Source organism: Rhinoderma darwinii, chromosome 4, assembly GCF_050947455.1.
Source record: "Rhinoderma darwinii isolate aRhiDar2 chromosome 4, aRhiDar2.hap1, whole genome shotgun sequence".
NCBI lineage: Eukaryota > Metazoa > Chordata > Amphibia > Anura > Rhinodermatidae > Rhinoderma > Rhinoderma darwinii.
The window spans coordinates 233,644,900-233,665,143 of NC_134690.1; the positions used below are offsets into that span (position 1 = coordinate 233,644,900).

Here is a 20,244-nt window from a genome sequence, read left to right on the forward strand (position 1 = left end):
ACCTGCACCGCCTGCCGTCAAAAGACAGTGGGCGGTCGGGAAGGAGTTAAGCTTTGGGTGGAAATCCTCCTTAAATACCTTTCTCGGATTACATATATCAATCAGTAAGTCAGTAGTAAGAGGAACAGACAAAGTTTCTTAAGTTACATTTTTAACTTCTAGAAATAGTACTATTTTCTATTCAGCTGTGTAAATATTTGGGAAACGTGCAGCGATATTTGTTGTCACTTTTAAAATGATCACGGTAATTAATGGTAAAACCGTCACATTGTTATTGATTTAACATGCTACACAATGCAATTTCTGTAGTCTATAACTACTATACCAGACTTTTAATAGTCTCTTCCAGCTGCCAGTTTTTTGCATAAGTGACAACTAGATACCATAACTTAGTAATTTTTAAAGCAAACTAGCAAAAGGCAAACTTCTACTTTATCAGCATATACTAGTCAAAACAAAATAGCACAAAGTGGCAGCTTGTGGTTATATGCGGAGAAGCCACTACTAGTCACAACCAATATGATTTTAGATTTAATTGTCACCTTTGCAACAATGACAACCATTCTTAAGCCCTTGGCGACATGTCATGTACAGTTATTTCGATGCAGCCAAGGGGGTTAAATTTCCATTTCTATCATCTAGAGATAAACTTTCTAAGTCTTGGAAACCTTTAGTGCTAATATTACAGCCCATTTAAAACTAGGTTTATGTATAACAAAGTCCTATTCTCACCTCCTCCCATGGAATGAATCACAAAAAAACACTGAAGACAATCACACTGTTCTGCGGTCCTCCTTAAGTTCTCCACAATTTGCTCCCGATATTGGCAACCATACAGTTTATGGCCAACTGACCTGCATAAGTGTACAAACATGTAAATAAAATATACAAAATACTTTACACAATGGAATCAGATTTTCTAATAGGAATACTCATAACCTTTATTTTGAACTTAGATGTGATCGATAACAGCTGGATCCGTCTGAACCCGGCAGAACTGACAGATTTGGGGTTGAGCGCAAGATACAGCTTCTATGTATCCAGAATACATAGAAGCTGCATCACAAAAAGTAAAAAATAATAATAATTTGTAACTAAAACCCAATTACAATGTTTTTTTTAAAGAAAACAAAATTATTCTAAGGTTTACATAGCCTTTAGGTTAGGTCTGTAAAGGGCAGTACTACAAATCTGCAAAAACAGCTTTTTTTTTTTTTTTTTTTTATATTTGGCCTGACTGCAGCACACAAGCCAGATGGAGGACTTTAGGGTGATTAGAGCTCAATATTTCATAAATCTGTTCTGTATGTTCCACCTAGTCGCAGCGTCAGGCAGCCAGAATGTTATCATTTAACACAAATAAAACAAAAAGTGATAGGGCCCTCTTAACAAGTTCAATGTTCGAGGTAGATCGGATCATATAATGTCTTATATTTTAGGGAATACATTCAGCACAAATAAATACTTGGGAGTAGAAGTGATAAGGAAGGTTACCAACTATATGCAATTATCAGAATGAACACAACTACAGTGATAGGCATAGGATAGGAGAGGAGAGAAAAGATAGGCTTGTGCTGTATTACGAAGCTGTGGCTTTTAAAAAAAATCTATTTTGGAAGAAATAATACATATTTAATTAGTTATAAATATTTTAGCATTCATGATTAGTCAGTTTGATTAGTGAAAGGTCAGTTAAAGGGAATGTATAAATCAGAAAATGACATTTCAATGAGGTTTTATTATAAACATATTTATTAAATATTTTTTGTTGCTGTTTTTTCTTTTTTTTAGCGGACTATACATAGAAAACAAAATCTTGACATTATAGTTTTTACACAGTCACAAAAAGCTGATCTTTCCTGTTCTCTGTAGCTCACTTGTCATTTTTCTATATGTACAGACACAGGAAAAAGGTGGTTTACAAGGGCAGATATATGCCCATGTTTAACCACCTTTAACAAGAGGCAATCGGCGCGCGTTTGTGCTGTTCAAAAGTAGTAATGATCAGGAGTATGGGGATGAACGATCGTTACTACAATCATTTGTCGCCATTCATTAACATCTTGTTGGCAGCAGATCCAGGGAGAAGCGCTGCTCACCATTTTTATGGGCGTATAAGAGATCCGATTAGCCGATGAACAAGCATTTGCTCATTCATTGGTTAATCGTTACCCTGTTTACACAGGGCAATGATCTGGAACGAGTATTTCTATGAATGCTCGTTCACCCAATTATTAGCCCATGTGAAAGGGCATCAGCCCCTTGCCACGTGTTTAGCTTTTTCATGCCTTTCAAAAGCCCTAACTTTTATTTTTCCATCGACATAGCCAAACGTGGGCTTGTTTTTTGTGGGACGAGTCAGTTTTTTATTGGCACCATTTAATGTACCATATAATGTACTGGGAAAATGAAAACAAATATTTGTATGGTGGAATTGGAAAAAAACAGTTACTTCGCCATTCGTTTTTAACGACATGTTAACCCCTTAATGACCGGCCTATTTTGGACCTTAATGACCAAGCTATTTTTTACGTTTTTCAATCGTCGCATTCCAATAGCTATAACCTTCTTATTTTTGCGTCGACATAGCTGTATAAGATCTTGTTTTTTGCGGGACAAGTTGCACTTTTTAATAGCACCATTTTTAGGTACATATTATTTATTGATTAACTTTTATTAACTTTTTTTTGGGGGGGGAATAGAAAAAAATCAGAAATTTTGCCACTCTTTTTTGCGTCCTAAATCTACGCCGTTTACAGTGTGGTATAAATAACACAATAACTTTATTCAGCGGGTTGTTACGATTGCAACGATACCAAATTTGGATAGTTTTTGTATGTTTTACTACTTTTACACAGTAAAAACGCTTTTTTTTCAAAATTATTTGTTTTTGTGTCTCCATATTTGAAGAGCCGTAACGTTTTTATTTTTTCGCCGATGCGGTCATATGAGGGCTTTTTTTTTGCGGGACGACTTGTAGTTTTTATTGGTACCATTTTGGAGTAGATGCGACTTTTTGATCACTTTTTATTACATTTTTTTAAAGTCAGTATTCACAGAAAACAGCAATTTTTCCATAGTTTTTTATTATTTTTTTTACGGCGTTCACCGTGCGGGTTAAATAATGTAATAGATTTATAGTTCGGGTCGTTACGGACGCGGCGATACCAAATATGTGTAACTTTTTAACTTTATTTTGTTTTTTTAATAGTAAAGCATTTTGTAAGGGGAAAAGCTGGGTTTTTCATTTTTTTTCACATTTTTTTTAAAATTAACTTTATTAAACTTTTTTTTCACTTTTTTACTAGTCCCATTAGGGGACTATAATATGTGATTGTGCGATCGCATTTATAATACACTGCAATACTTTTGTATTGCAGTGTATTACTGCCTGTCCGTTTAACACGGACAGGCATCTGCTAGGTCATGCCTGCGGCATGATCTAGCAGGCATTCACTCCAGGCAGCCTGGGGGCCTTTATTAGAACCCCGGCTGCCATTAGAGACACAGACACTCGGCGATCGTATCGCCGGGTGTCGGTGGGGGAGAGAGGGAGCTCCCTCCCTCTCTCCAAAACCACTCAGATGCGGTGCTCGCTATTGAGCACCGCATCTGAGGGGTTAAACGTGTGAGATCGATACTAATATCGATCTCACACGGCAGAGCAGGGACGCTCCCAGCCCTCAGCTGCCTCTAGCAGCTGAGAGCAGGGAGATCTGACAGTTCCCTGCTCTGTAAACTTATTCCGATGCCGCGACGTAAAAAGTCTATGGCATCGGAATAAGGCCCGTTAGTGACCGACGTAGAAACACGATGGGCCGGTCACTAACGGGTTAACTTTATTCTGCGAGTCAATAGGATTACAGCGATACCAAATTTATATATATTTTTTTATGATGTACTAGTTTTACAAGAAAAACCTATTTGTTAAAAAAAGAAAAATGTTGTGTGTCACCATATTCTAAGAGCCATAACTTTATTTTTCCACCAATGGAACGTTGTGAGGGCTTGTTTTTTTGCGGGGCGAGTTGTAGTATTTTTGGTACCAATGTTGGATACATACGTTTTTTTTCATCACTATTCATTTCATTTTTTGGAGAGCTAAGATGACCAAAAAACAGCAATTCTGCCGGGTAATTTTTTTATTTTATTTATGTCGTTCACACTGCGGGTTAAAATAGGATTATTTTAGAATAGTTCAGACTTGCAGATGCTCTGACCAGTCATCTTGCCACCACAATTTGAACCTTGTCAACGTCACTCAGGCTCTTATGCTTACCCATTTTTCCAACACATCAACTTTAAGAACTGACTGTTCCCCTGCTGCCCAACATATCCCACCCCTTGACAGGTGACATCGTAATGAGATAATATAGGTTATTTATTTCACCGGTAAGTCGTTTTAGAGGTATGTCTGAACAGTGTACATAGCTGCCTTCATCAATAATCTGCTGGTTTGGTCAAGACAGATTCCTGACATGTGATCTAACACCAGAGATCTAATTATGTAACGGTCATCTGAGCTCCCACAATGCACTGCTCTCTGGTAACAGAAGTGCAGCAGAATTCTAACTTAACCCTTTTATCTAAACAGCCAATAAAACATAACTTAATACAAAAAAAATACCAATTATTTCCTGATCCCGATACATCGGTAATGAACTGCGTGCTGTCAAACAAGTCTCGAAGAGGTCCCTGTAATATTTCATTAACCACACCTTCTTCCATATCTATTAAAACAGCCTGAGAAAAAAAAGCACAGTAGTTTTGCATTTTATGTACAGACACAAATTATAAAATATCACTATTCATATATATGATAAGCAGCATGAGGCAGGTGTTTGAGGATGACATATTTGTGACCTGTAGTTACTGGTACAATTCAATGCAAATTGTATTCATTTTTAAAGTCAGTTTTGCTAGATATATAGTATACTGGTATTCAGCTTAGGGCAATTATTTTCAAGAAGTATAGTGTCAGAATCAATGTACCAACCCGCTCACGTACACACCGAGGCTTTTCAGGTGATTTTACGGATTTTCACGATAGGATACCCCGGCACAGAATACTAGTAAAAAAATATATAAAGAGACATGGACTGAAATATTATGGGCACTAGAAGATGCACTAGACCCCATGTGTTTAATATTATACTTTAAAGTGCACCTCCGGCTTTAAGAGAGATTTTAGAGAAGATAATATTAGGAAATTGTGTTAGTAGCAATTCCCTAATAAAATCATATTAGCCAATTCACATCTACAGCAGACAAGCTATGTGAACACAGAATTCACATGCCTTGCAGGTTCCCCGATTGCTTTACTAGTCTACAGGTTGTAGAAAACATCTGTCGAAGGTTGCTGATCGATTCCTCAGGTAATCACTGGGAATCTGAACTCCCTGCAGATATCCTTCTCCTTGTAGCAGGCGGGATGAAGATTCATCAGGGATTTGGAAAAAAAAAAGAATTTTGTAATATGTCCTCTTAAAGGGTTATTTCCATCTTAGACATATCCACGGGATCTCCCTACCGCTGTCCCGTCTGTTAAACGCGGTATCTGTCTTTTCAACGAGCTGCATATAGTGCTATTCCTCCCGTCAAATCTGACGAAGTTTGTGATGGAAGCTGCGACGCAAATGTGAACACAGCCTTACTTGAAATTGTATGATGGCTTATAAGAGAAAAAGCCGTCATTTTTGTAATATCCAATAGTGCTTGGTGTTTAAATAGCTATAAAGTGGTCATATTATATGTATGTGTAAAATACTTCTAGGAATAACGCTACAAGATATAAATCAGCATCATTTGTCTTACACGTGCTTTAAGCGAGCAAATCTTTCCCCTCGGAACATCTGCTCCACCAGCGTCCGCTCTGAAAGACAAAAGCAGCATTTAAACTTACAAAATGCTTCTCCATGTATAATATCTCTCATGTCTATTAACCGTGACTGCCGTTACCGCAATAAACCACTTATGGCTTCACGTTACGTACATGGCAAGGATGTGAACAAAACAACTTGAAATTTACAGTACATTAAAAGTGTGCACTACATTAACCCCTACCCGCACGAATCAGTAACTATACGTCATCACGGGAGCTTACTTCCCGAATGCGGTTTTGAATACTTTGAGGGGTGCAGTTTCCAAAATGGTTTATGGCGACTTTCTAATATATAAGGCCCTCAAAGCCTATTGAAGTTCTTCACAAATAAATATTGAATTTATCGACCACATTTTTTCACTAACAAAGTACAACATGTCACGAGAAAACAGTCTCAGAATCGCTTGGATAGGTTAAAGCGTTCCGGAGTTATTACCACATAAAGTGACACATGTCAGATTTGAAAAAATCATCTGTGTCCACAAGTCCAAAACAGGCTGTGTCCTGAAGGGGTTAAAGGCGTTTCCTATAGTTGGGCAATATATTATTATATTAGATAACCACTATAAGGGGAAACAGAATTTTATTTTAATATCACTATATATCTGTCACCATATTTTGGCCGTGCCCCCTTACTCCAGTCAGCAGTGTTTCTACTCGCAACCTGATAGTAATATGCCTACTAAAAACACACAGATTGGGCACCAATTGACTGCCCACATGTAAGCAACGCCCTGTTGCTGAGAGCAGAGCTGAATGTCAGATCACATGATAAGTCAGTCAGGTGTCAGTACGCAGACGAAGCTGCCAAATTAAATATTTATTGCAGGGTTTCTGTACGAATAATGAATGATGGCATATTGCTAAGATATGCCACCCAAATGTGATTGGTAGAAGACTCCCCACTTTTACCAGATAAAGAACAACCTTTGTCAATGTGCTGCAGCTTGTATCGCAGCTCAGCAAGGCGAATGTGGCACTGCGTACGGTAAAAGCTGAAGAGCTCAAACCAAAAACATTATTCTCGTGATCTGACCTGCACTTATCACATATTTATGACATATCCGTCTCATCCACCCATTAAGGTGGTCATTGAACGACTGCAGAGATCATGTGACAATACCAGATGACACATACGGGCACTGTCTATTGGGGCACTTTATCACTGGTCATCCAAAGCCTACATTGCTGTCAGCATACATGCGGTCCTTAAAAATAGTCTGTCTGTATATGTATTTGCATGTGTGCCTGATCTTTCAAGGCATTATGCAAATCTATTTCTTCTTTTATTTAGATTGCTTTGTCACCACAATTTGGTAATGTTTCACCTTCTGAGAGACCCTTCTCCATTTTTGATGAATGTCATTGTAGAGACTTCTTGGTGTGTGAACCCCTCCCCCCTCATATTAAATGGGACCGGTCACCTGACCAAAAAGCAGCAGCTGACATCTGTTATATTTCCAGCACCTCACAGATTCTGGCAGTTTTTTTTTCTAGCTCCCACCGATCCGGAGGTATCAGTGCTGTTACTCTTGGCACCTGATATGCAAATTAGGTATTTTACCATCAAGTGGGCGGTTAAAACCACTCACAAGTGAACCATGCCGCTCTGACGCCATCCAGTCAAAGAGCAGCTCTGAAGAGGTCAGCTCTGACTGGATATTGTCAGAGCGGCAAGATTCACTTCCCCATGCCGTCCACCTGACAGTCAATGGACCTATTTGCCTATCAGGTGCCAAAACTAACGGCACCGATATCTCAAGAACAGTGAGGGCTGGAAGGAAAAATTTAAAAGGGTCAGAATATGTGAGGTGTCAGCAATCTAGCAGAGATGTCTGCTGCAGTTTTTTGGGCAAGTGACAGGTCCTGATTAAAGAGAACCTTTCACCTGCCCATACATGTGAGAGCAGCATGTAATAGGCAGGGCTTCACAAACACTGTCTCACTTGAAATTATTTTTCTATCTTCCTCCGTTATTTACATATCGGTGACGTTATATTTGGCGCCCGATATGTAAATAACCCCCTGAACTGTCAATGGGGCGTTCCTATCTAACTAAATGGCAAGGGTGTGTGATTTCTTCACTCTGAAACAGTCCAATCAGCTATGGACAGTGTCAGGGCAGCTTGCGCGGTGTTCCCTCCCGCGAGAACACAGCGCAAGCCACCCTGAAACTGTCCGTAGCTGATTGGACTGTTTCAGAGAGAAGAGATCACACACCCTTGCCATTTAGTTAGATAGAAACGCCCCATTGACAGTTCAGGGGCTTATTTACATATCGGGCGCCAAATATAACGTCACCGATATGTAAATAACGGAGGAAGACAGTGTTTGTGAAGCTGCACATGTAAGGGCAGGTGAAAGGTTCTCTTTAAGGCTTTCATTTTAATGTTGTAATATTGTCATTAGTGTCATACAATCTTTTAATGTAAAGTTCGGTCTTTGAAACATACCTTGTATCTATATTTCTAAAAAAGCTGCACAGTGCTTCATCATATATCCCTTTCTGGAAGAAGAAAATTCAAGTAATTTATACATATATAAACATATGTTGACATGAAACACACATTTTTCTAATATATATATATATATATAGATATATATATATATATATTATATGTAAATAAAAGAAAAGAACAGTCGGGCATGTTGAGTTTCAACATGCTGGATCCGGTGTTCCCGCAGGAGATAAGCCAAGAGATGAGAATCCTGAACGGGGACTTCCCTCTTCTTACTCGGAAATCCCTGATCCTGATCAGGAATATGAAAATTAGTTTTTCTTAAATTGAGCAATGCCTTGTTACCAAAAACATCTGAAAATATATTCTTTCCATTACAGCTAGGTTAACAAAAGTGTACATTTTGTACGTGTGCTTTTGGCATACGTTTAGAGACAACATCCCAAGATCATTATAAATAACACCACCGGTTTCCTCAACATTACAGATATTAGACGTTTAACGGATACTAAGACCTCATGCACACAACCGTAGTGGTGTGCACGGCCGTGATTTTCGGCTCGGACGGCCGTGGAGTGCCCCCAGCGGGCCGCCCGCAAATCGCGGGCCATGCACATGGCCGTCTGAATTCCTTTCTATGAGCCTGGACCGCAAAACACAGCCGTAATAAGACATGTCCTATGGGCCCATAGAAATGAATGGGACCGCAATTCACCCGTAGGTTTGCGGGGTGAATTGCTGCCGCAAAAACACGTTAGTGTGCACGGCGCCTAATTTCTCAAACAATTTATGCTGATGGAATAGTATACCTGACATAAAACAGCTTTGTAATTTACTTACTGTTAATATTTAGTTGTTTTATCCATGCAAATTCTGTGTGAAGTTACTGCCACTAGGTGTCTCCCTTCCGGTAATCTGCCGTCCACCCCCTGTTGTCAAGCAAAGTCTGTTCCCAGCTACAGACGGGCTGCAGAAGCTGGGGGTGTATCTCTTTACTTCCTGCCCACACAAGTCTATGGTGAGGTGAAAGCAGGTGGAGGGAGCAGGGAGACATATTGTATATACAAGTCTATAGAGGAGAGGGGGAGCAGAAAGAGAGACACAAATAGGCTACCTATAGAAATCTATGGAGGGGGAGGGGAGCAGGTAGAGAAATACAAAGATATGCTACCTATAAAAGTCCATGGAAAGGTGGGAGCAGGAGGAGAGAAAAACACAGACACGCTGCCCATACGATTCTTTGGAGAAGAGGCAGGGAGAAAAAGAAACAGACACACTGCCCTACAAAAGTAAAAAGATAGGGGAGGGGGAGCAGGATGAGAAAGACCTAGACAGACATGCTGAAGCTTCTGGTAAGTGTTACTATTTCACCCCAGTGCTGGATTCTCAGCTACACTGCTCATTACTGCTGTAGAATCTCCTCCATGATGCTGCGGTTTCTATATATGTGATAGATAGAAAGCGGAATCCTACTCTTCTCTATGTGTTGTGTGTAGTAGACATGATAGCTGCTAGGCTCCACCCACTAGATCAGGGAAAATTGAGAATTAGGGCTTATTCAGTCGCACGGACCTATATTAGTCTATAGGGCCGTGCAGACAGTTGCGTGATTTTTACGTAGCGTGAGTCCGCAGCGCAAAAGTCACGACATGTCCATTCTTTGGGCGTATTTCGCGCATCACGCACCCATTGAAGTCAATGGGTGCGTGAAAATCACACGCACCACACGGAATCACTTCCATGTGACGTGCGTGATTCGCGCAACAGCTGTCAAACTATGAATAAAAACAGAAAAGCACCACGTGCTTTTCTGTTTACAAACATCCAAACGGAGTGTCATAATGATGGCGGCTGCGCGAAAATCACGCAGCCGCGCATCATACGGGCCTGACACACGGAGCTGTTAAGTACCTTTTGCGCGCGCAAAACGCTGCGTTTTTTGCGCGCGCAATACGCACACGCTCGTGTGAATCCGACCTTAGAGAGAGAGCCTGCAGAGGGGAAAACTGCTAAATAATGCAGAAGTCATATAATGGCTAGAAATAGGGTTATTCCTCATGTACACACATATGACCGCTTATTCTGAAAAGTCCCCTGAAAGGTTAGGCCTCATTCACACGGCAGGGTTTCCCGGGCCGGGTGCCGGCCGTTCATAAATCGGCCGGCACCCGGCTGCATTAGGAATAATAGACCCCTAATGGGGCTATTCACACGACCGATTTTTTGACGGCCAGGAAAACCGGCCGTCAAAAAATAGGACATGCTCTATCTTCGCCCGGGTACTCGGCCGCCCGGCTCCCATAGAAGTCTATGGGGCCGGGTAATACACGGCCATCACCGGGATGTGTCCCGAGTGATGGCCGGGTTTTCCGGCGCTTGCGCTCTATCTCCTCCTCCTCACACCGCAGAGTGCATGTGAGGAGGAGGAGTTGATGCCATTCTGACGAATGGCATCGCTGTACACTGTGTTGCAGGGCCGGGGTGTACAGCAGGTGGAAGGGAGCGCTGCGCTGGCTCCCTTCCCCTGCTTGAAAAGCGCCCTGGCCCGGCGACACCTTCGATGGCGCCGCTAGCAGCTGCTGCTGCTGCTACTACTGCAGCGACGCCACTATAGCAGAGCAGGGAGGTATCTCCCCGCTCTGCTATGTGCTAGCCGCACTTTAGCTCCTTGAAGGAGCGGAATCCCCGTGTTTTCGGGGATTCCGCTCCTGGACAGAGCGCTTGATGTCTCTGTCCATATCTGGGCAGTGACATCAGGGGAAACTCCTGAAGCGGAATCCCCGAACACATGGGGATTCCCCTTCAGGAGTTGCCGCTGATGTCACTGTCCGGCCCGGCACGGATGCAAAACTTAATGCAAACCGGCCGGGCAAAATGGGCGATTTTACCGGCCGACACTCGGGCTCGGGAACGACCCGGTCGTGTGAATCCCGCCTTAGGTACACTATAAGGAAGTTAGAAATCATGTATTATACCGATCACTTTTTTTTACCTTGTTGACAGCTGCATGCTCCCTCAATGCAAGGTCCCAGAACCGGCAGCCGATCTGATTTCCACACTGTCCGACTAGAAACATGATAATAACCACAGTAAAATAGCAGTAATCATCTGATAATCTTACAACTGACAGGCTTTAATTCATGAATCATCCAACCAGAAAAGTCTCAATGTCAGCCGATCTTATGGAGTCCCTGTGCCACTTTTTATATAGGGAAAAAGTGGATGAGGCTTCAGAGTCGTGCAAAGAGATTTCTACGTTTTCTAACTTGATAAGTGCCAAAAAAAACAACAATCTGCAGAATAAACTGACCAGTGTACGGGGTAAATAAATGTTGTAAAAAGATTGTGAAAAACATTTATATTTTTTCACCCATAATATCAAATTATTACGTGCCCTAATATGTCCATTCCGACAGAAATAGTCAGTGGGCTCAGCGAGGTCCTTTACGGTATGGAAATAAGGTGTTTAACAATGTATGGCTCGGGACTCACCTTGCACCACTATAGCCTGGGTCATGCTGTTTCCGTGACAACGACCGTTACTAGCCACTAGATGCTGGATCCGGCTGAGCTAAAGGACCTTACGTGATGTCACCACCATGTGACCAGTCCCGTGAATGGGCGGAGTCAGGCTGTGGGCCGTTTAATTCTGTGATTTGCGCAGAAAATGATCCGGAGGAAGAGCGCTGTTCGTTTACTGTGTGTGCGGGAGCGTTAATGCATGTAGCAGAGCTGTGTGAACTGCCACCATTTTATTACGGAAGATGCTTTGTTGGTCTGGAGATTGCACGGTAGCATGTGAGCTCCTTGTGAAATGGGCAGGCAGCAAAGCGGTGTGTGTACTGCGTATATGAAAGAGCTCGGTGTATATAAGGGTATGTTCACACACACTAATTACGTCCGTAATTGACGGACGTATTTCGGCCGCAAGTCCCGGACGGAACACAGTGCAGGGAGTCGGGCTCCTAGCATCATACTTATGTACGATACTAGGAGTCTCTGCCTCGCTGCAGGACAACTGTCCCGTACTGTAATCATGTTTTCAGTATGGGACAGTTGTCCTGCAGCGAGGCAGGGACTCCTAGCATCGTACATAAGTATGATGCTAGGAGCCCGGCTCCCTGCACTGTGTTCGGTCCGGGACTTGCGGCCGAAATACGTCCGTCAATTACGGACGTAATTAGTGTGTGTGCACATACCCTTAGGGTATGTTCACACGGCGGGGGTCCGTAACGGCTGAAATTACGGGGATGTTTCAGCCTGAAAACATCCCCGTAATTTCAGCCGTACCGGCATGTGCAAGCGCTTGAACGCCGCGTCAATTACGGACGTAATTAGCGCTGCTATTCATTGGAGTCAATGAATAACGGCTCTAATTACGGCCAAAGAAGTGACAGGTCACTTCTTTGACGCGGGCGTCTATTTACGCGCCGTTATTTGACAGCGGCGCGTAAATATACGCCTCGTGTGAACAGACAAACGTCTGCCCATTGCTTTCAATGGGCAGATGTTTGTCAGCGCTATTGAGGCGCTATTTTCGGGCGTAATTCGGGGCAAAAACGCCCGATTTACGTCCGTAAATAGGCCGTGTGAACATACCCTTATGTGTGTGCTCTCTATACTAAAGAGCAGGGTGTATGTGTGAAAAGACGCATGCAGCAGAGCTGTGTGTGTAATGTGTATATAGAAGTATGTTTGTAATGTGCATGCAGCAAGGTTGGTAGTGTAATGTGCCCTCAGAGCTGTGTGTTTGCAAAGTGTGTATATAGCACAGGACGGCGTAGACCGGAGCCATATATGTATAGTCCACCAGTTTCATGCAAGAAAATTTTTCCAGGGAGCGGTGGGGGATGGTGGTTTTTAGAGTCAGTTCACACGTTGCGTGAATACAGTGGATTTCGCACAACACAATATGTTTTGGAAAATCCGCAGCATAATTCAGTAGCAGCAAAGTGGATATGAGAGAGCAAATCTCATCGACACGCTGCGGAAATAGTGAGGAACCGCTCAGAAATGGACCTGCGGTGCGGAGTTTTATTCCGCAGCGTGTCAATTGTAGTTGCGTAAACGCTGCTTATTTGTTGTGGGTTTTCCCCATTGAATTCAATGTGGAGGTAAATTCCGCAACAAATAGCAGTTGTTGCGTTTATTGCGGCGGAATCGCAACGATTCTGCCGCAAAAGCACAACTCAGAAAAAAAACATGCCTACCCAGAAACCCATTGCTTTCAATGGACAGATGTTTGTCAACGCTTTCAAGCCGGATTTTCGGGCATAATTCCACTAGTAAAACGCCCGAATTACGTCCCTAAATAAGCCGTGTGAACATACCCTAAAACTCACGACATGTCCTATACTTGGCCATTTTTCGCGCATCACGCACCCATTGAAGTCAATGGGTGCGTGATAATCGCGCACGGAAGCACTTCCGTGTGTCGCACGTGATTCGCGCAACAGTAGATAAAGAAATGAAGGAAAAAATAAAAGCACTGCCTTCATTTCTTTTTCTAAACGTCAAAACTGCGTGTCATAAGCATGGCATATGCGTGAAAATCACGCAGCCAACACTGATGACACACGGAAGTGCAACGCGTGCAAAATGCTGCTTTTTTTGCGCACGCGATACGCACACGCTCGTGTGAATAAGGCCTAACTTATGAACTTAGATGTGATAGATTACAGGTGGATCTAGGACCCTCCGACACTAAACCCGCCAGGTCCGTGGGACTGACAGGTTCAGTGAATAGCAAACGATAAAGCTGTTCTGTATACAGAATACAAAGCAGCTGTATCTCAAAAAGTAAAAATAATTTTTAGTAAAAAGTATTTACAAAGTTACATATAACATCCTGTCGAAGTCATGGCTCAGAAATATATTAGACTGAAATTTTAGATGAGTGTTCTACCAGACCCTCACTCCGGAAATTTATCCAGATCATAGATTATATCGATATATCGGAGAGAAGTAAGAGACACAGACATTGCTTGAATGCTCAAAAATACTCCTCCGAGATTTTTCGCCAAAAACAATTACAATAATATCATTCAAAAGGGCTGTAGGTTTGAGGTTAACCAATCAGAGGCAATATGACAATAACTGATTCAGACAATAGCATACAATGAGAATGTCATAGTGAGCCAATCACAGACATACAATACATTTCAAATGTAATATTATAATTTCATTAGATGCTTACATCAGACTTGCACCTGTTCTATTTGGCCTCTAAATGGAAAAAGTGGGAGTGTTATATTCACATTAGGATAGAAACAAATAATAAGGAATGTGATAACTTCATGTCTGGGCGTTCAGACAGACTGCAGGCCACATAAAAAACACAGAGCTGAAAATAGGGGAGGGGGTCATTGCAGGTGGAATAGAAATTACATCTCTGCATAATCCGGCATCCTGCTTGATAATTCATAATCTAATTTAAAGGGAATGTGTCGCTAGAAATTTTCTTTTTTTTTTTAGTTAAACAGTTAGTATATAAATGATTACACATTGTTCTAATTTTCTTAATTTTTTCACAAGTCAGGAAATATTATAAATTAGATTCTAATTGATAACATTTCCATGTGCTGGCCACTAGAGGGAGCAATTCCCAAAATTGCAGCATTGGCATGTGGTAAAGCAACCTCATTGCTTTATGCTGCAAAATTGGAGAAGACACACTCGCTCTAGTGTGCTCAAACAATCCCCCCTCCTTTATCAATGGCTATTGCCAGGAGAAAGGAGGGGGTTGAATGTTCAAACCTCCTACACTGTGTGCCGCCATTTTTTGAGCGAATGCGCAGTGTAGGAGGATTAGATACAGTGGTAATCACAGTATAACACGAACATACACAAACATAACTTACCTGCTCCTGCCGCCGCTGCTGTCCAGCCGCACTCGCCTCTCCCTCCGCTCCCTGTCCTTGCTTCTGAACATATGGACGGAAGCCGCGACCGGAAGTAGTCACCTTACTGTCCGGCCATGGCTTCCGGTCGACATGAAAATGGCGCCGGATGTCGCTCTGCCGAAGACCTTCCTTTTGGACTGTGTGGGAGCGGCGCATGCGCCGTTCCCACACACACGGCAGCTCCCGTTCGCATTCTCTATGGAGTTGTATGTGCCGTATTCCATCTCTGTATGTGTCGTTAATCAACACATACAGAGATGAAAAAAAAATGGCAGCCCCCATAGAGAAGTAAAAGAAAGAAAAAAGTACAACACAAAAACACAAATAAATAAAATGTATTTTAATGACATAATAAAAGCAATAACATATAAAAATAAATTTTTTCGTGACACCTCCCCTTTAATACAGAGAATATAAACAAATGGACCATCCATCACAAACCACCCTTTTTCTCATATTAACCCCTTAACGACCGACGTATAGTGTTTTTACGTCGGCCGTTTGGGGTAGTTCTTCTGAAGCGCCACCTTTTCACATCGGCCCTTCAGAAGAACTTTTCCCACTCGTGCGGGGTGCTGCTGAAGCCCGGGCTGTTGCTAACAGCCTCGGGTTTCAGGGCAACGATCGGAGACCACTAGCAGTGGTCTCTTATATTTAACCCCTTAGATGCGGCGCTCAACAGCGAGCGCTGCATCTGAGTCAATTTAGAGGGAGGGAGCTCCCTCTCTCACCCCATTGGCGTCCCGCGTGCATCGCAGGGTGCCGATGGTATCTATGGCAGCCTGGGGGCCTAACAAAGGCCCCCAGGTCTGCCTTTAGTGATTGCCTGTTAGGCCATGCCAGAAAAGTAAAATAAAAATTTAAATACTTTATTATGAAAAAAAGTAAAAAGGTACTCATATTTATAAGTTAATAAATCATTTGTATCCCAAAATGGTGCTATTATAAAATACAACTTGTCCCGCAAAAAAAAAGTCCTTATACAGCTATGTCGACGGAAAAAAAAAAGTTATAGATCTTTGAATGCGACGATGGAAAAACCTAAAAAAATTGCTCTGTCATTAAGGTTTAAAATACCTTCGGTATTAACCCCTTCCCGCTTTTGGGCGTGACTGTAAGTCCAAATTCAATGTGCGTTCTGCAGTAGGGCATAAAGTCACGCCCTGTAGATAAAGCGTGCACAGGAGCTGTGCGCGCTTTATCTTCAGTGGCTGTTAGCTGTCATACACAGCTGACATCCCGCTGCGATGGCAGTTACCGCCGATCGCAGCCATTTAACTCCTTCAATGCGCCTGTCGACGTCTGCCGCATTGAAGTGGTTGACAGAGGGAGGGAGCTCCCTCTGTACCCTTCGCGATGGATCGTGGGTGGCGATGGTTGCTATGGCACCCAGGAAGCCGTTGCTAGGCTTCCTGGTTGCTCAGGTACGGAAGCCTATTAGGTCCTGCCCGAGGCATAACGTAATAGGCTAACTGTCAGATAATGAATGACAGTTACAATACACTGCACTAGATAAGTAGTGCAGTGTACTGTACTGGGGATCAGAAGACCAGATGTTCAAGTCCCCAGATCAGTTAAAAAAAAAAAAGTAAAGAAAAATAAATAAATAAAAGTTTTAACTAATAAAAACAACAATCGCCCTATGTCCCTGATCAACTCCTTTATTATTAGAAAAAAAATGAAAACACCGTAAAAAATGTTTAATAAAGAAACAATGACAGTCTTTTATTTTTTGGTCATCTTGCCTCAAAAAAAAAATGTAATAAAAAGTGATCAAAAAGTGCAAGTAACGCAAAATAGTACCAATAGAAACTACAGTTCGTCACGCATAAAACAAGCCCTCCCGCAGCGATATCAACAAAAACATAAAAAAGTTATGGCTGTCAGAACTAAAACATGTTTTATTTTAGAAAAGAGTATTTTTATTGTGGGAACGTAGTGAAACGCAAAAAAACTATATAAATTTGGTGTCGCTGTAATTGTATCACAGAAAAGGTTTGGACCCTTGGTAGTTGGCAGGCCTAATACAGCAATTGAAAAACGAATGCCAGAGGCAAGGAAGCCTTATTTCCCAACTACCAATAGAACAGTTAAATTTTCAAATTTTGAATAATAATCTTTATTATGCTATTCCAGCAAGTAAACAGACAGACAAAACCAACATAAATAGTTAAAATTTTCTATGCATGGATGGGGTCAGTAGCCGTTGTGGCTATAGCAATATATATGTTTTCCTGCCGTCTGTGACTGCAGACAAGCAGATTCAGGAAGTCACCGATATCGACGGAGACCTCCTAAGTAGTTAAATTGTTAAATTGTAAAGTAAAGATGCCCACATTCCAGCATGCGTTAAAATTAGGAAGAGAGCCCCCCCGACATGTTTCGCTACTTATGTAGCGTCCTCAGGGGTTCATGGGGCTACTGGCGGCGCGCCGAGAAACTCACGCTGTTATGGGAATCCTCTGTGACGTATCAGAGGGTGTGTACATGGATTGGACCAATGACAGTGAGGGTGGGCGGAAACTACAAAACCCCCATTTGAGTGGCAGGTAAAGCTGCCAATCGAAAAGTAGATAGCCCGAGCATTCACTAGAAGTGACCCCGCATGCGCACAGGGGCTTATTCGGTACTTTATTTAGTGGACCACTCGTAAGGATCACCAGATGTATAATAAATGCTTCTATTCCGGAGCACTGGGTTAGAAAAGGTAGCCGTTGTTGTAATGGTTACACGGTCTATACCAGTAGGTGATGTGTAAGCCGTATGGTATACCGGCTATTGAATTAGAAAAAATATATAATACGAGGGCAGATACTCCTGCCGATGGATAACAACAGGGTGCTGGGACACACACGGTCACTCAATAGAGTGCATGCATGTGTCCCCGCAAAATAATAATATAGGTTTTTTAGCCAGAACCACAGATAGATTAGTGATAACGGTTTAAAAAAGGAGGTATTAAAGGTGTAGATATAACACCAGTGGGTAGGCTAGTTCTAACCAGGTACATGCAATATAGTTCTCAGAGTAGGTAGGGGAGATCTATGTGGAACTAATCAAATGTTTACTAAGGCATAGGTCGATGCCCCAACCACTGCCAGCGGTCCGTATATAAGTCCAAAAGAGGGGGAGGGGTAGGAATACCATAGGTGGAACAGAGAGAGTCTGGGGCCGCCAGATCTCAATAGTTGGACATTGTCTGTAGTCTTGCATAATGTCACTGTATAAAAGAAACAGTATATATATAGTTTTTAAAATACAAAAATAAGATTAGGTTATGAACATATATCACTGAAGTAGTGGTATTGAACTAAATGTATTAATATGTCAGTCTCAAAGAAAAGCCGTAAATGTAAATCCCTCATTAAGACCCGAAGGGTTGAGAGAGTGCAATCGATGAATCCATCGAGCTTCCTCCTGCAGTAGCATACGATCTAAATTACCAGCCCTTGGTCCCAATTTTACCTGGGTGACACCCCAGAACTGGAGTAACCTAGTGTCACCACCGTGTAGCTGGTGCATATGTCTGGATAACGTAGTATCCTCTTTATGATTAATCGTACTCAAGTGCTTTGAGATTCTCCTTCTTAGTTCCTGTATGGTCTTACCCACGTATAGTTTGGGGCAAGGGCATTTCGCTATGTATATCACCCCACTACTATGGCAGTTGATAAACTGCTTAATCATATAGATTTTACCGTCAAATGGATTCGTAAACGTTTTTGTCGTGGGCATAAAGGGACAGAAGGAGCAGCGACCACATGGGTGGGAGCCCTTGACTGGAGATTTTAACCAAGTCTGTTGAGAACTGCTTTTAGTGGTATAGTGACTATGTACCAAAAGTTCTCGTAGGTTCTTCCCTCTACGGTAAGTGATACTCGGAACTGCAGAGATGACTTGTTTGAGGTCTGGGTCAGTGGTAAGTATTGACCAATGTTTTTTAAGAATATCCATAACTTCAAAAGAACAGACGTCATAAGTGCCAATGCATCGGATGGCACTGGATGACTCATTCTTGACAAGGTTTGTACCTTTGTCCTGAATCAAGCCCTGTCTATCAGTTGCCCTAGCCCTCGCATAGGCCCTATGTAACCACTTATTGACGGATAGCTCTCTTCGTATGTTGAATTATCTCTTGGAGTTTGAGAAACGTGACTTTAATATAACCTCCGCTCAACTTGAAAAAGAAATCGAGGATATACAGACATTTAAATCCTCCCCAGAATTTAATGTATCTGAAATAAAGTTACAAAAAAACATTGAGAAATTGCAAGGAGAAATAAAAGAACGTAAGCATCGTAAATACATCCGTGACTGCAGGGACTTTGATACAGGACAAGCATACACCTATAGAACTCGTTCACAGCCCATATTCAAACAGACTGCTGTTTATACAGACTTCTCAGAATCTGATACATCGGGCACTGATGATTCCAGACTGCCCAGTGAAAATCTGAGACTAGGCACCAAACGTAAAATCAAGTCTAATAAAAATAATAAATATAATTTATCGAAGAGAACCCCCTCTATATCCAGATCCCCTGCAGGAGATCATTCCAACCAAAACGGAGTATGTTTACCTACCAGCTTCAAAACTACGTCCTCTACCTCTGTTGCCTCACGTTTATTGGGCTTTTCAAATACATCTCAGATACCTCATACTCCAGGTGTGGAACAAGCAGACAATGGCAACCCCAGGTCATCGAGCAGTGTCACTATACCCATGACCCCCATTGCTGCGTTTCCTTTTTTAGGACCACCAAACCCACGTTGGGGTCCGAAATGATAACACCATTGGGTTCACACAATCAGAGGGATGATAACATGCAGATCTTTAATTTATCCTCTTTACATTTAAATCCCCATCAAAAAACTTTATTATGTAAGGGATTGTCATATACACCTGCACCTGCCTTTGATGATTTTGTTTGGTCAAAGGATATTAATCTTTTTGCCAGGAAACTAGCATTACATAAACACTTTAAAAATATTACCCGAGACG

At 42.0% G+C, this 20,244-nt stretch overlaps 1 protein-coding gene across 3 annotated transcripts in view; it reads right to left on the minus strand.

Moving 5' to 3' along the window:
• The window catches only part of TUBE1 (tubulin epsilon 1), a 28,200-nt gene extending 16,260 nt beyond the window's left edge, over positions 1-11,940 (minus strand). Inside the window, exons 1-6 of one of the 3 annotated variants that reach the window (XM_075862288.1) lie at positions 11,833-11,940; positions 11,333-11,406; positions 8,335-8,387; positions 5,815-5,872; positions 4,628-4,743; positions 733-854 (exon numbers count right to left, since the gene is read on the minus strand). In XM_075862288.1, the coding sequence (XP_075718403.1) occupies positions 733-854; positions 4,628-4,743; positions 5,815-5,872; positions 8,335-8,387; positions 11,333-11,406; positions 11,833-11,857 (448 nt within the window). In that variant the 5' untranslated portion in view covers positions 11,858-11,940. Of the gene's footprint in view, positions 1-732; positions 855-4,627; positions 4,744-4,996; positions 5,070-5,814; positions 5,873-8,334; positions 8,388-11,332; positions 11,407-11,832 lie in introns of those variants that run through there. The other 2 variants (XM_075862290.1, XM_075862289.1) reach the window with 2 other exon arrangements.
• Positions 11,941-20,244: the final 8,304 nt, after the last annotated feature.